At 34.6% G+C, this 13,723-nt stretch overlaps 1 protein-coding gene across 1 annotated transcript; it reads left to right on the top strand.

Moving 5' to 3' along the window:
* Positions 1-5,166: 5,166 nt before the first annotated feature.
* LOC129757225 (mucin-2-like) lies at positions 5,167-13,068 on the top strand. Its single transcript, XM_055754370.1, has 2 exons — positions 5,167-5,483; positions 11,778-13,068. Exons 1-2 carry the CDS (start codon positions 5,478-5,480, stop codon positions 12,897-12,899), a joined length of 1,128 nt encoding a protein of 375 aa, XP_055610345.1. The 5' UTR covers positions 5,167-5,477; the 3' UTR covers positions 12,900-13,068.
* Positions 13,069-13,723: the final 655 nt, after the last annotated feature.

Raw genomic sequence — 13,723 nt, 5'->3', positions numbered from 1 at the left:
GTGATGCTGAGCATTTAGAAAAATTAGAAATACTAAATGAAGTTGAGACTACAGTAGAGGATTATAGATTTTAGATTTTTTTGCCAATGCTGTTGACCATCGTGAGTGGTAAATTCTTTTACATGGTCGCCGAATTGTTGCTGTATAAAATTAATATACGATTAATTGATTTTGAAGTTAAATTGTTAGTTTTCAAACTTTTAACTTGTTCAGAGTTTGAAAACGTGTTATACTTCGTCATGAAAAGCCATTCTAAAGACGATATAGGGGTTTTGTATGTCAGGTTTAGAGTTTCAATACAAAAAGAGATGAATTGTTTATCGAAATTGACAATTGAAAAATAGTTTCAATTCGTGAACGTCATATAGTGTCTTAAAATGAATGTCTCAAGCCTAGAGCGATTAAAGACTAAATTCTGCCGGAGACGAGCCAAATTTCTGAATAACTTGTAAACACTTATTTTTGAACACCTTTTAAGATCAATTAATTTACCGTTACCACGAAGAAAATTTAAGAGAACAAATTTCAAATTATTTTCGTCAACAGGAATCATTACCATTCAGTTCCATTCTGCCAGAGCCTGGATGGACTATCTTCAATGACTCCCTGGTATTGGTGTTGCATTCGTTGGTGACCAAACCCGAACAAATTCATCCATAAGAAAAACTTTATCAAATCTGGTTGGAGATCTTTTAAGACATAGGCATTTTACAAACATGATGGGGGCATAAAAAAACACTCTCTTATTTCACTTTCTAATTATTATGAAACCTACATATAGGTTTAAATTTGTTTTACTTTTTACGTTCATTTGAATAAGAAACAAAAATTACCCCAGTTAATTTTTTAAGCTTTTTTACGTAAAGTTTTTAAAAGTCAAAATATTACATCAAAAGGTATCAAACCTTGTATGAATTTTTAATATTTTTAATAGTTGGAAAATTCACAAAATTCTTTCTTGTCTTATATTCAAACCGTATCACCCTCAAAACGCATTGATAAGATATGTTGTCTTGTCAGCCATTTGTCAAACGGTCGTAGGTGCATTTAACCCGATAGGCCCATTTAGGGACACTTTCCCCTATATGTTAGAACATAAACTTCATGAATTGGAAGAAATAAATTCGTTTCTCTGATAAAACGTTTTTCAAAAAAAGAGTGCATTCCGTAAAATTTCACAAAAAGAAGAGCGCGCTTATTTTTCGGTCGTGCGTATCGTATCCCTAGTAGAAAGTTCTCTCGAACCCTAGTAGAATTCGTGGTGACTTCCCAAGTAACACAGATTAAGCCAACTAGCTTTAGGAAGTTTTATTATGGTTTAATAATGGCATTTTTTGTGCAGCTCGTTTTATGACGGTTTTATTATGGTCATGCAGAATGCTTATATTTTTTTCGACCATATGTTTTAAAAACGCTAATAAAACTTTTATTAAACATACATTTTTAGTTATTTTGAAAGAGTAATGAATGCTCTTTTTAAACTATAATAAAACACAAACTTAGAAGTTTGCTGTATAATAGCACTCAGTGCATGATTATTAAACCGTCATAAAACTTAGTGACAGTTCTCGATCTAGATGTCAAAACAGGACACGCTCAGGTTATCATATTTGAATATTTGAATTGGAACTCCCATTTTTACATATTTTTGATAAGTTATGTGTGTTGGTTTTGAGTTAAAATTAAAAAAATACATAAAAATCTTTGAAAACTTGAAATCACCGAAACTGGTATGAATATCTTTACAATATGAATATTGAGCGAAAGGGCTCAAATAGTAGGAAAAAATATTGTTGCTTGACGCCATCATTAATTCAAGATGACGGCTTCCGCTTTTATTCTCAAAGCTGTAAATTACTGAAAATATCGTGAAACCTTCACAATATAGCTATAAGGTAAAAGTGATAAACGAGTAGAAGTCGAATTTCGTTGCCCGTCGCCATCTTAAATCCAAGATGGCGGCTACCACTCAACTTGAAAATACTGTAAATGACTGAAAATCGCATAAAACCCATATTGTGAGGGTATAAGTTGAAAGAGATCAACCGGCAGAAGTTGAATCTCGCTATCTGACGCCATCTTGAAATCCGGCTTCCGCTGAACTTTAAAATGTAATAAATGACCTAATACTGTATTTGTTTTCTCCACTCGTGGAGTGTTCCACCGTACCCGATAAAAACAAACACGAATTGTCGCCAGTGTATTGCTACGTCGCTCACTCACACGCTCTCTCGCAACACTGACAAAATTTTCGGGGCAACACCGCCCGATGGCAGTGCAACACCAGGTCAAAAACAGTGCAACACCGTTCGAATAAACAAACAGTTTGACAGCACCTAGTGGTGCACCAGTGCAACACTCGGCATAAACAAATACGGTATAAAATAACATTAAACCCAAATTGGTAATGGGTGAAAGGCTAAACGAGTAGAAGTCTAATTTTGCTATCTGACGCCATCTTAAAAATTCTCTAAATCATTGGATATCGCATGAAACCTCCGAAATATGGGTATTTGTCAATTGGGATAAGCTATAAGAAGTTTATTATTGCATTCTGACGCTAACTTGAAATCCAAGATAGTGGCTTCAACTGAACTTAAAAATACTGTAAATGAATTAAAACAGCATGAAACCTTCAAAATATATTGTATTGGGTGCTAAGGCTAAACGATAGAAGTCAAATATCTCTTTTCGCGTTTCTCTGAAATGCTGTCTGTAAGTGACTAAAAATCCCATAAAACCACCACAATATAGACCGCGTTCGTTTTCGGCAGCATTCAATTTTGGCAACATCCAATTTGGCACATGTGCCTAAATCAAACGGTTAACAGAAACAACATTACCTTATAGTTTTCGCTAGAATAAGACCAATACAATTTAGACATAATAACATGATAGGAATAATAGAATGACATAAATGGCAAAAAATCAAAAACTATAAACAAAACAAGAGAAGTGCTAAATGCATTAGAAACATAATAAAAAATAATTAAAGTGATTTAAAATGATCGGAAATTGTCTAAAAATAGTAGTTTAAATGTAGTATTAAGTGAAAAAAAAAGTTGAGAAAAAAATCGTTCGATTTTGGTATCACAAAAAGTTCAGGCGTGTTGCCAAAAACAAACGGGGTCTGGTTAATCTTGTTTAGCTCTTTCACCCAATACCATTATTGTAAAGCTTTCGAGCGATTTTTAGTCATTTACAGTTTAGTGTAAGCCGCCTTCTTGAATTTCAAGATAAAGTAAAAAAAAGGAATTCAACTTCTACTGGTTTCGCTCTTGAACCCAAAATAAATATTGTGGGCGTTTCATGCGATTTTTAGCGAATAACAGTATTTAATAGCTAAGCGGAAGCCGCCATATTTTATTTCAAGATGAAGTTTGGTAGCAAAATTTGTCTTCTCTTGGTTCAACCCCTTTACCCAATACCAATATTCTGGAGATTTAAAGTCATCTACAGCATTTTAAAATTCAGCGGAAACCGCAATCTTCGCATTCAAGATGGCGTTAGATAGCCAAATTCGACTTCTTCTCATTGATCGTTTTCAAGTAATACCCATATTGTGGGGGTTTTATGCGATTATCAGTCATTTATAGTATTTTAAAGTTGAGCGGCAGCCGCCATCTTAGATTTCATAATGGCGTCGGACAACGATATTCGACTTTCGATCGTGTAGCGCTTTCACCCAATACCCAGTATTGTGGATGTATCATGAGATTTTCAGTTATTTCCAGCTTTGAAAAGAATAGCGAAAGCTTCCATCTTGGATTGATGATGGCGTCAGATAGCGAAATTCGACTTCTTCTAGTTTAGTCCTTTCGCTCAATACTATAATTTTTATGTTAAGGGGAGGTCGCCATATTGGATTTCAAGATGGCGTTTGATAATAAATTTCGACTTCTACTCGTTTGGTCCTTTCACCCAATACCCATATTGTGGTAGTTTCATGCGATTTTCAGTAATTAACAGTTTTTAAAGTTTAGTGGAAGCTGCCATCTTGGGTTTCTTGGAGCTTTTTAAAAGCTTTTTTGACCAACATTGATGGCCAAGAATGATATGTCTTGATGAAGTTTCTAGGGTAAGGCCAAATAGCCCTATTTTGACTTTATTAGAGTCCAGCTGATGTTATAGAATGCGCTTTAGCTTTTTATGAAGATTAATGCTATAGTCCAAACGAAATTTTGCTGACCATAATAAAGCTAAAATTGTTACTTGGGTTATGTGCTGGCGAAAGCTTGACCGAACCTCTAGTTTTTGGCAAATTTATAGATTTTCTAGATTACTCTTGAATATTTTATAATTTATCCAGTATAATTTAAAAGTCAAACAAATCTGTGCTTACCCAGGAATAGGATTATAGGAATTTAACCCATTAAGGCCATTCTTCCTCGGCTGCCCTCTACCATGGACTACAGAGATATAACCGAACTTTTAGTATCCATTTTCTAATCCTTAAATATAAACTGTGACATGAATTGTAAAACGTCAAAAAAAAATTATCGGATCATTTATCTATTGTTTTTTCTTGATTTTTGACAAACATTGAGGAGCTCGTTCCGTGATTGAATGCTCAAGTAAAATATCATGCTGTCAGAAACTGTAAAAGACGACGATTTGCTAATTTTTTCCTAAAAAGATATGAAGTGAAAGAAAAACAAATGGGACCAAGTCTCCCCATTCTCCCCAACTTATTATTGGCATTTTAAAAATATTGAAGTGTTGTAGTTTTATATAACGGACACTTGTAGATTCTTCTTAAACTTTGATGGTTGCCTAAAAATCACGAACATTTTTAAAGAATGCTCTACATAAGTATCCTGAAGCGTGGATCGATCATTTCACCAATTAATCAAAAACAGTAGAAAAACAGCACGGGCCAAATTCGCGTGCCCATCCCAACCTTGCGCCCCGGCTGACTGGCTGGTTCAGCGAACATTTTCAGCAAAACGAAAAAAAATCCCCGCCCGATTAGCTCGCAGAATTTCTACCTTACCATTCTTCGGCCGGCAGGCCAAAATCTTCGGCCTGTCATCGTTGTCGTCTTCTTTTCGTCTGCAGCATGGACGATCCATCGTTGGTTTGTTTGGATGCTGCTGCTTTTTTGTGATCAATTAGATATAAATAAGACCGCGGTGTCATAATGGGTAGTTCAGTTGCCAAGTGACCGCTGGCCAGAACCATTCTCGGGAACCAAATTCGTGATTCGCGGATCAATAACGGTGGGGCCACGCATTCGTTGGTGGGCAAAGGGATGTGTTGGGTTTGATTTGGAAGGAAGGATATAAATCGTCGCTGGGAAGTTGCCTGTTGGTGATCGATCTTGATTGATCTGGATCTAGGGGGATTGAGTGATTGTGAAGGAAGATCTAATTATCGTACTGCTGTTGCGGTAAAGAAGATCTGTTCAAAGGATTGTGTAAAACGAAAAAGTGAGAAGAAATCTTGAGAGTCAAGTTCAAGATTGAAACAAGTGCAAGATGATGGTGAGTGAATATTTAGAACACATTTACTGGATTTGAGTGAAGGATATTAAATAAAATAAAGTGTGTGGGTTCATGTTCAGGATATACCTTCGCCTGATATTCGAGAAAGCATATGGAAAAGCCCAAGTTGAAATCATTTTTGAAAAGGATCCTGGACCTGTATAAGGGACACGAACATCGATTAAAAGTGCTACATATGCTGTATGCAACCGAAGAGAATTCTAATGCCTGTTGTTAAGAATGAATCTGTACAAAGGAAAAACCCGGGAAAATCAATTCTGTGGAAATAACGAAATAAACCAAGTTTTAAATATCATTGAAGAATCTGAATGAGATATTTTGGGTGATTTGGTCTGCTGATATATAATGACATTTTCTGCAAAGCTATAAAGACAGAAAACGGATAACAAGTTCATAAGAAAATGTGTCTATTTCTCAATCTTTAAAGATGAATTTGTGCAAATTTTTTTTTAGATTTTCACAATTATTCCGCCTTTTAACAAAATTAAAAAATCCTAAAACCTGTGTACAAAAAACCTTCATCAAACTAGTAATTAAAATATAATATCAAAACTATACATATTTAAAAACAGAGAACGAACTAAGTGAAGGAAATAAAAAAAAATTACAAAATTCAGAAATCTTCTTAAAAAATTTGAAACTAATTTAACAAAAACCACAATGAAGGATTGAAAACAGTTTATTAAACGACTTAAAAATTGAATAGAATATCAACGATCCTAGAAGACAACGATTAAACTAGCGAACAGCAGTTGGTGCCTATGATTTAACAACTGATTTTGGAAGATTTTGGCGTCCTGAATTTGGATTATTTGCCAGATTTTGTCAATCAGCCGTTATATATTTAGAAATTTATTTATTTTGAGTAAAGTCGGTCATTGATAACTGATGAACCAACAAACCTACATGATAAACAAAAGCTGATACTTCTGACACTGCCAAAGAAAGTCTTCGAGTATTTAATATTAAATATTTTAATTCATTTAAAAGTTTTGTTGAAGACTGCAAAATGATAGGACTTAAGGTTTAAGAAATACCTATCTAAATTTAATTTGGGTTGAAATTTCTTAAAAATTTCGTCAAAATTGCCGTATGTAGCAAAATTGGTAAATATAAATAACTTACTGACCCAATAATCTTCGTTTTACTTTTTACTTAATTGATCGTTGGAAAATGTTTAACTTCATCTACACGTCTTTAACTTGCTGCTCGTGTGCTCGTGCATCAATTTTCATGAAAATCGTCATAAAACTTTTCGAGTTGTGTCTCATTTCAAGTTGATTTTGTTTGGGAGCACCCGTTCCATAAAATGTGAGATTCTTGAGGCTATTATAAAAACCATCTCTGACCCGAAAAACCCTCGGATAGCAAATTTCACTTTATTCCGACCGTCCGTTTATACGTGATGGTGTTACAAACAAAACGCCTCAATTTTTATTTATATAAGAAAAAATAATAAAATGAATCAAACAAAAAGATAAAAAAAAACTTTTATTATATTTTTTTCCAGAAGTTCAAATTACTTACGATCTTCGGGAAAGTTTATCTTTGGATTTAAACCTTTAATTTTCAAATCTTTGTAATTTTCGACAGTTTTGCCCAAATTTATCAAAAAAAAAAACGATTTTCAAAAGATATCTCCTCGAAAACCAAGAGCTGCTACAAAAAAAATAATTTCTAGATTGAAATCACCGCTCCCAAGTTAGTCTAAATCAGTTCTTAAGCTATTTGCACCTTGGAAAAATGTATTTATTTTTGCCTCGTAAACAAAGTTTAAGAACTAGAAATTCAAATCAGAAGTTTGTATTTTGAACACAAAATTTCGAGTTCAAAGGTTAAGAGGTCCTTAATCTAACATCGATTTCTGCACCAAGTGGTTGGGAATTTAAATAAACTTTGAAATCAGAATTCAAGTATTCGAACTAAATCTTTCATTTCAGCAAATCGGGATGTTTTCGAAATAATTTCAACCAAAAATAAACCGTGGAAGGAATAAGAAACGTTAAAAGAGATTAATGATTTTTTTTTTCCTAAGCATACAGGTTTTCAATACTTAAATATAAGAATATGATTTCAAACAGTTTATTGATCAAGGATTTTGTTTTGTATTTTAGTTAATATTTCAGAATTCGAAATTTAACACCTTAAACCAGAATATTTGGTTTTTAAAACTGTATTCTACATTAAAACTTCTGAAATTATGATTGCAATATTTCATATTAACTCCCAATTATCATTTTTCTGAACAAATATATTCTATTCAAATATGTTCACGAAATGATTTTAATTGGTCAAGGATAAGCCTGTTCCCAATTCGAATTCATTTTTTTCTACCGTGTAAAATAAAGTTTGCATAAAAATTCCTGTGGTTTTAAAATATTTTACAGAAAAAAAATGAAATTTAAGTGTTACTAAAGTTTCAACATTGTGAATTTTTTTTAAATCTTAATGGCAAATAAAAATATAAAAAAAAATTAATAAAATGTTAAGCTGTAGTAGGATATGCGAAACTAGCTGTGAAAAGTAAAATAGCACTATGGAAATCATTTAAACTCCCGTTTAACTTCTTCAATATCAAATTTTGAGCTTTACTACATGTTTTTAACTAACCGGTTTCTTAACACATACAGGATCTCAATGAAACTTGATGTTTCCTCGAAGAGTTTCCTTTTTCTTAACTCTTAGCGTACATTTTTCGAGAATATAATGGCTAGCACCTACAAATGCTAAAACCACAAACCCACAGAAAGTGTACTATGTATGCCGTGACCAGGATCCGATCTCATGCCCGCTGGCTTAGAAGAATTGAAGGCTATCCTCTAGGCCACGGGCTGCGGCCAGATCAGATTAGGATAACCGGATATTTTCCCAACATTTGCCGAAATAAGTGTGGGTTAAAGCTTTTTGGTCTCCAAGCATGATTGTAATATATGCGATAATTTGGAGGATATCTGGTGGATTTAATAAATATTTAGTCATTATTTCTGACTATTCAATGTTTCAATGTTAAAAGATAAGTCAAATAACATCTTATTATCTTATCACCTTATAATGGGCAAAAACTTATCAGCCGTTTGAGTTAAAAGAAAATGTACTAAACATATCAGCATTACTGAAAGAATTACTCGTGATTTCTTTTCCATATAGTTAACCTTAAGAAAATTTAGTAAGCAGTTTTTCTAGAAATCGATCAAAATATTTTGTACAAATTTATTTATGTGTAACATAAAATATCTTTATTGCGTTACAAGCTGCACTTGGAGTAGAATTTTTAAAAAGGTATTGCTAAAATCGAGAAATATTCAAAAGCCGTTAGTATTATTTTGAATCATTAGTATACAAGTAATTTATGTTTTAAAAAGTTGCGTATTCGGTATAAATTTTCATAACAAAAAAACCTAACTTAAACGAAAAAAAGTATAAAATATTTATTAATTATCACAATTTTCCATACCAGTATCGAAGGCTGACATATGACATATGGCTGATCAAACTTTTCATGGTTTTGAAGAGGTGATTCAAAACTTTTGGCCGGCAGTGTATAGGTACAACAGGCTCGTTTTGTGTTCAGATGTACCGATCGATGTGAAAATCGGCGTGGAGCAGTTTTCAAAGCCGGGAATGGTTTCTACGAAGTTTGAAGCCCCTCCCTTCTCTAGAAAGGTTGGCCACCATACAAATTTTGGGTAGAAAACAGTTACACTCGGTTTTCTGTAGAAAAGTTTCAACAATCTTAGTATGTTTACATGTTCTTTGCGAAGAGCAGAAGCATTTTTATAAAGTAAGTTATGTGGTTTAATTCACTTAAGAAGCATGATTGACGGATATCTGTCGAAATCGTCCTAATTAACATAAATCAATGGGCTAAAATGTGCTGATGTAGGAAATTTTCTGCGTAAATTTTTCTCCAGGCGAGGCATGCATAGTGAGTAAAGTGGGTTTGGAAAAAAAAAATCGGGCTATTTTATTTTTAAACCTGGTCGAACCCGGGCATTTGATTTCAAAATTAAGGATCAAAAATCCGTCAATATCCGGGCAAATTAGGTCAAAACCAAGGAATTACTCAACCAAAATCGAAAAAAAAATTGAAATTATTTTATCAAAACTCGTAAGCGGATTTTTAGTTGAATTTAAGGCTTCCAAAAAACCTACCAAGATTATTTTAATAAAATTTTCTCACTTGTTTTGGACGCATTAATAAAACTTTTTTACAAGACAATTTGTTTTTTTTTTGTTTGAATTGGCAAATTAAGTGAAAAAAACCGGGTGAAATCCTGGCTTTTTCTAATGAAATCCGCGCAACCGGGCCGAACTGAACTTTTCCCAAATTTTGTATAAAAAATCCGGGCAAACCCGGATAAAACCGAGAAATCTGGCAACTTTATGCTATACCTAAATGGAATCTAAGAAACCTGTTGATGAAATCACTGGAAAGAAAGTCAAAACTAATATTCTTTTATTTGAAATTTGGATTGTGTTTGGAATTCACAGATCTTTTTTTTAAATAAACACACATGTGGGTGACAGAACACGTGTTTATTTTCGATTCGTAAAAATAAGTAAAAAATTAGCTAAGGGAGTAACGTGGAACAACCCTTTATTATATTTAAAACAGTTAAAGTTTTAGAAAAACATTTTTGCTACTTTATGGTGTTCTAATTCTACGAGTTAGAGTGTTGATTTTTTTTTCCATATTCATGAAGGGTCAAAAAAGTTTGATAAAAAACTGGAAGTTAATTTTTTTTCATTTTCTATGTTTAAGTGTTGTATGAATTCAAAAGATGCACAGAATATCTTCTAATCCAAGAAGAGGGCTAAATAAATACCAAAATACCAAAAACTTAAAAGGTCGATAATGGACTTTATCTGAAAATCTACAGGCTCCAATTTGGATAAAAATATTAAAATATTTGGGAACCGAAAATCTACTTTAAATGGGACACAACTCGATCAATTTCGGAAAGATTATCAAAAAAATTTATTCACGAACACGAAGACGTTTAGGACGTGCAGCTGATGAAGTTAAACATTCATAACGATGTATCAAGTTAAAGGTAAAACGAAGTTTACCGAGTCAACTAGTTTAATATACGAGCACACTAAGAAAATGCAAAAAAGTATTTTGCAATGAAACAATATTATTTATCAATTGAAACACTTCCCCCTGCTTTTAATAACATACACTCATTTGGGCAAACTGCTAGAGCAGGGTATATCGTGCAATGTATTACTACTCTTTTTCGACTGACTTGCATGTTCTTGTTAAATTTCATTAAAAGGATTCATTTCTATTTGAACATTTTATTGAGTATTTGAGCAGAACGAATAACTTTTTCAGCCAACATGATCCGAATGATGAACACATATTTCAAAAGAGGTCAAAACCTCCGCTCGTTCTTTTCAATTCACTACCTATAATTGTTGAAACATTTTTACATCCATGAAAATTGTAAAATGAAATTCGGTTTAAAATCCAATCTCTTACAATAAACTATTTCTTGTCTATTTTTGATTATATATTTTAGCCGAAACAGCCTTATTTGAAACAACCGGACAGCAGAAATTGTATGTATTTCATCTGTAAGCTGTTTGAGTTTCTGAATGAAAAAATGATTCCATAAATATATGTAGTAGTCTTTAATGGTAAAAAAACAACATGGCCCGCGGGTCGCGAAGGGTTTAACTGTTGAAGATCCCCGGTACTTTTTTTCTTTTAATGTACACAAAGAGCCCACCGGCGGATCCATGATGCGGAATCTTCGTGAAGAAAACCGTTTTCTGGCTAAAACGGCTATTTTGATGAAAATATTATGCACGCATGAAAATTATGTCTGCCCTTGGTAAAGGTAAAATTTAACAGTCAATAATAAAAAATGCCAAATTGGATGTAAATCAAATCATCATGTTCAAAAGTTGTCATCGATTAGGTTCGACATTGTTTAATTCATGTTTAGCTGAAATTTCCAAACAAAATTAACCTCCAATCGATTCCAAAAACAGTCAATGAAGCTCTAATCTAATATTGATGAGACCACAACTAAATCCACTTGCCCCATTAGTGTTCATTTGCATTTCCCATTGATCAGCATTAAACTGCCGCTGTCGATTCGGGGAGGCTCTAGAAGTAATTTATTGATGGCAGAGAAATTCCCGTCGTCCCTCGCTATGACAGATTGGTATTTGAAGAGCACGATTTCTTCACGGACATGATGAAACTGTTGTTTGACAGAATTAACTAACATAGGTTATTTTTTACTTTTTTTTTGTTTTCAGAAATTCGCGGTTTTATTGGTAGCTGCCCTTGCAGCAGTAGCACGTGGAGATGATTTCAATGGATACTTTTATCCGAAACCTAGCTGCCAAATGCAGCTTGGACAAACCGTTTATGTGACACAGACCGTAACCGACTACCAGTCCGCTACGAAAACGGTTCAAGTTCCGGTTCAAAACGATGTGATTCCTCAAACGCAATACTCATCAATCTACATCACGACAACTTACACCCAAACTGCTCCAGTTTATCAAACGGTTACGAGCACAAGCGTCTACACCGTTCAAGGACCAGTTCAACCTCCACAGACGGTCTACAACACCATCACAGCTCCTCCAGTAGTTTCAACCTACACTACCACGCTCATTCAGGCAACGCCGGTGTACTCGACAATCCGTGACGTCAGCACAGTTACCCTGCCACCTCAGGTGCTTCCAGCTCAAACCATCTACAGCACTGTCACTCAACCTCCAGTCACCAGAACTTCAACACTTGTGTCCACAGCTACAGTCCCAGTTGTTACCACTGTTCGTGACGTCGTTACCCAGACTCTTCCTCCAGTAACCCTGCCACCTCAAGTAGTTTACTCTACTGTTCAGCTGCCAGCCCAATACATCACGTCAACTTCCTACGTCACGACAACAACTCCAGTTGTTCAAACGGTCCGGGACACAATCACAATCCCTCCAGTAACTCTGCCTCCACAAATCCAATACCAAACCATCACCCAACCACCACAGACCGTCGTATCGACTGTGATCTCTGCTACCCCAACTCCAGTCTACAGAACCATCACCAACACCCAGACCGTCACGGCACCTGCTCCACCGGCTCAGTTCCAAACAATCTACTCGACCGTAACCCTACCGCCTCAGGTTCAAACCATCAACAGCGTAGCCACCACTACCCTGCGCGATGTCCAGTACATTACAATAACCTCAACGCAGTCCGGTATCCAGTACGATGCCCAAACCATCTACAGCACCGTAACACTGCCAGCCGTCACCAAGACGTTCTGCGGGCCAACGAACACCTACTTACCGGCTGCCGAGGACAACACCGGTAGCCAGCAGCGATACTCCGGCTTCGGTGGATTCAGTCGAAACTACAACCGATTCTTTTAAAGCGAATTTGAGCTTTCCGACTGGGTTGCGGAATAGCTTTGTGTAAATAAAATTGTCAGATACGTAAAACAATCTCTAGACCTTTAAGGACCCAAACTGCCAGTGCTGCTAGCGCATTCAATAAATGAATCCGGGATCTAAATCCACTTTTCAATGTTACCATTTTAGGGTATCGATGTATTCGAATAAATCTTAAAATACACAATAAAACAATTTGTTAATCAATCGAAAGAACATTTCTAACATAAAAAAATGCAAATGAACTTCAAAAGGTATAGTTTCGTCAAACTATACCTTCAAACGTTTATACGTTTAAAACTAAACTACAATGTACCTTTAAATCCAATAAATTAAATCTTCTTCAAGTACACTTGACTTTTTTTCACAACATGAAAGAGAAATATCTAAATTTCAGCTGCACTTGTTATTTTCTTTTCAATTTTACAATTTGAAGGATGGGAAAAGGCAACGCTATAGAACAGGGTTGAGCACCATCAAAAGTTGTTCATAGAAAGTACACTAAGGTTTTTTTTTACGTGGTTTGATGTTGCTCAGTTTTTCTCACATGCCTTCTCACGAATCAACACGTTATTTGAAAGAAAATGTAAATGTCCTTTATAAAAACGGCCGCGTAAAACACCTTTGTGTACCTTATAACAAATATATTTCAAATTGGCTATACCAATTTGAAAACTCAAAAAAAAACCTTCATTACTATAAACCTTGGACAATTTAGGCAAAAAAAGGTGGTGTATTAATAATCCGACGAAAAATTAGGACCTGTAAAGCTTAGTTCATTTGGAAATGGGACAGTAACGAATACG

The sequence above is a fragment of the Uranotaenia lowii genome, chromosome 3 (genome assembly GCF_029784155.1).
Source record: "Uranotaenia lowii strain MFRU-FL chromosome 3, ASM2978415v1, whole genome shotgun sequence".
NCBI lineage: Eukaryota > Metazoa > Arthropoda > Insecta > Diptera > Culicidae > Uranotaenia > Uranotaenia lowii.
This window is presented reverse-complemented; position numbering and strand designations above follow the sequence as displayed.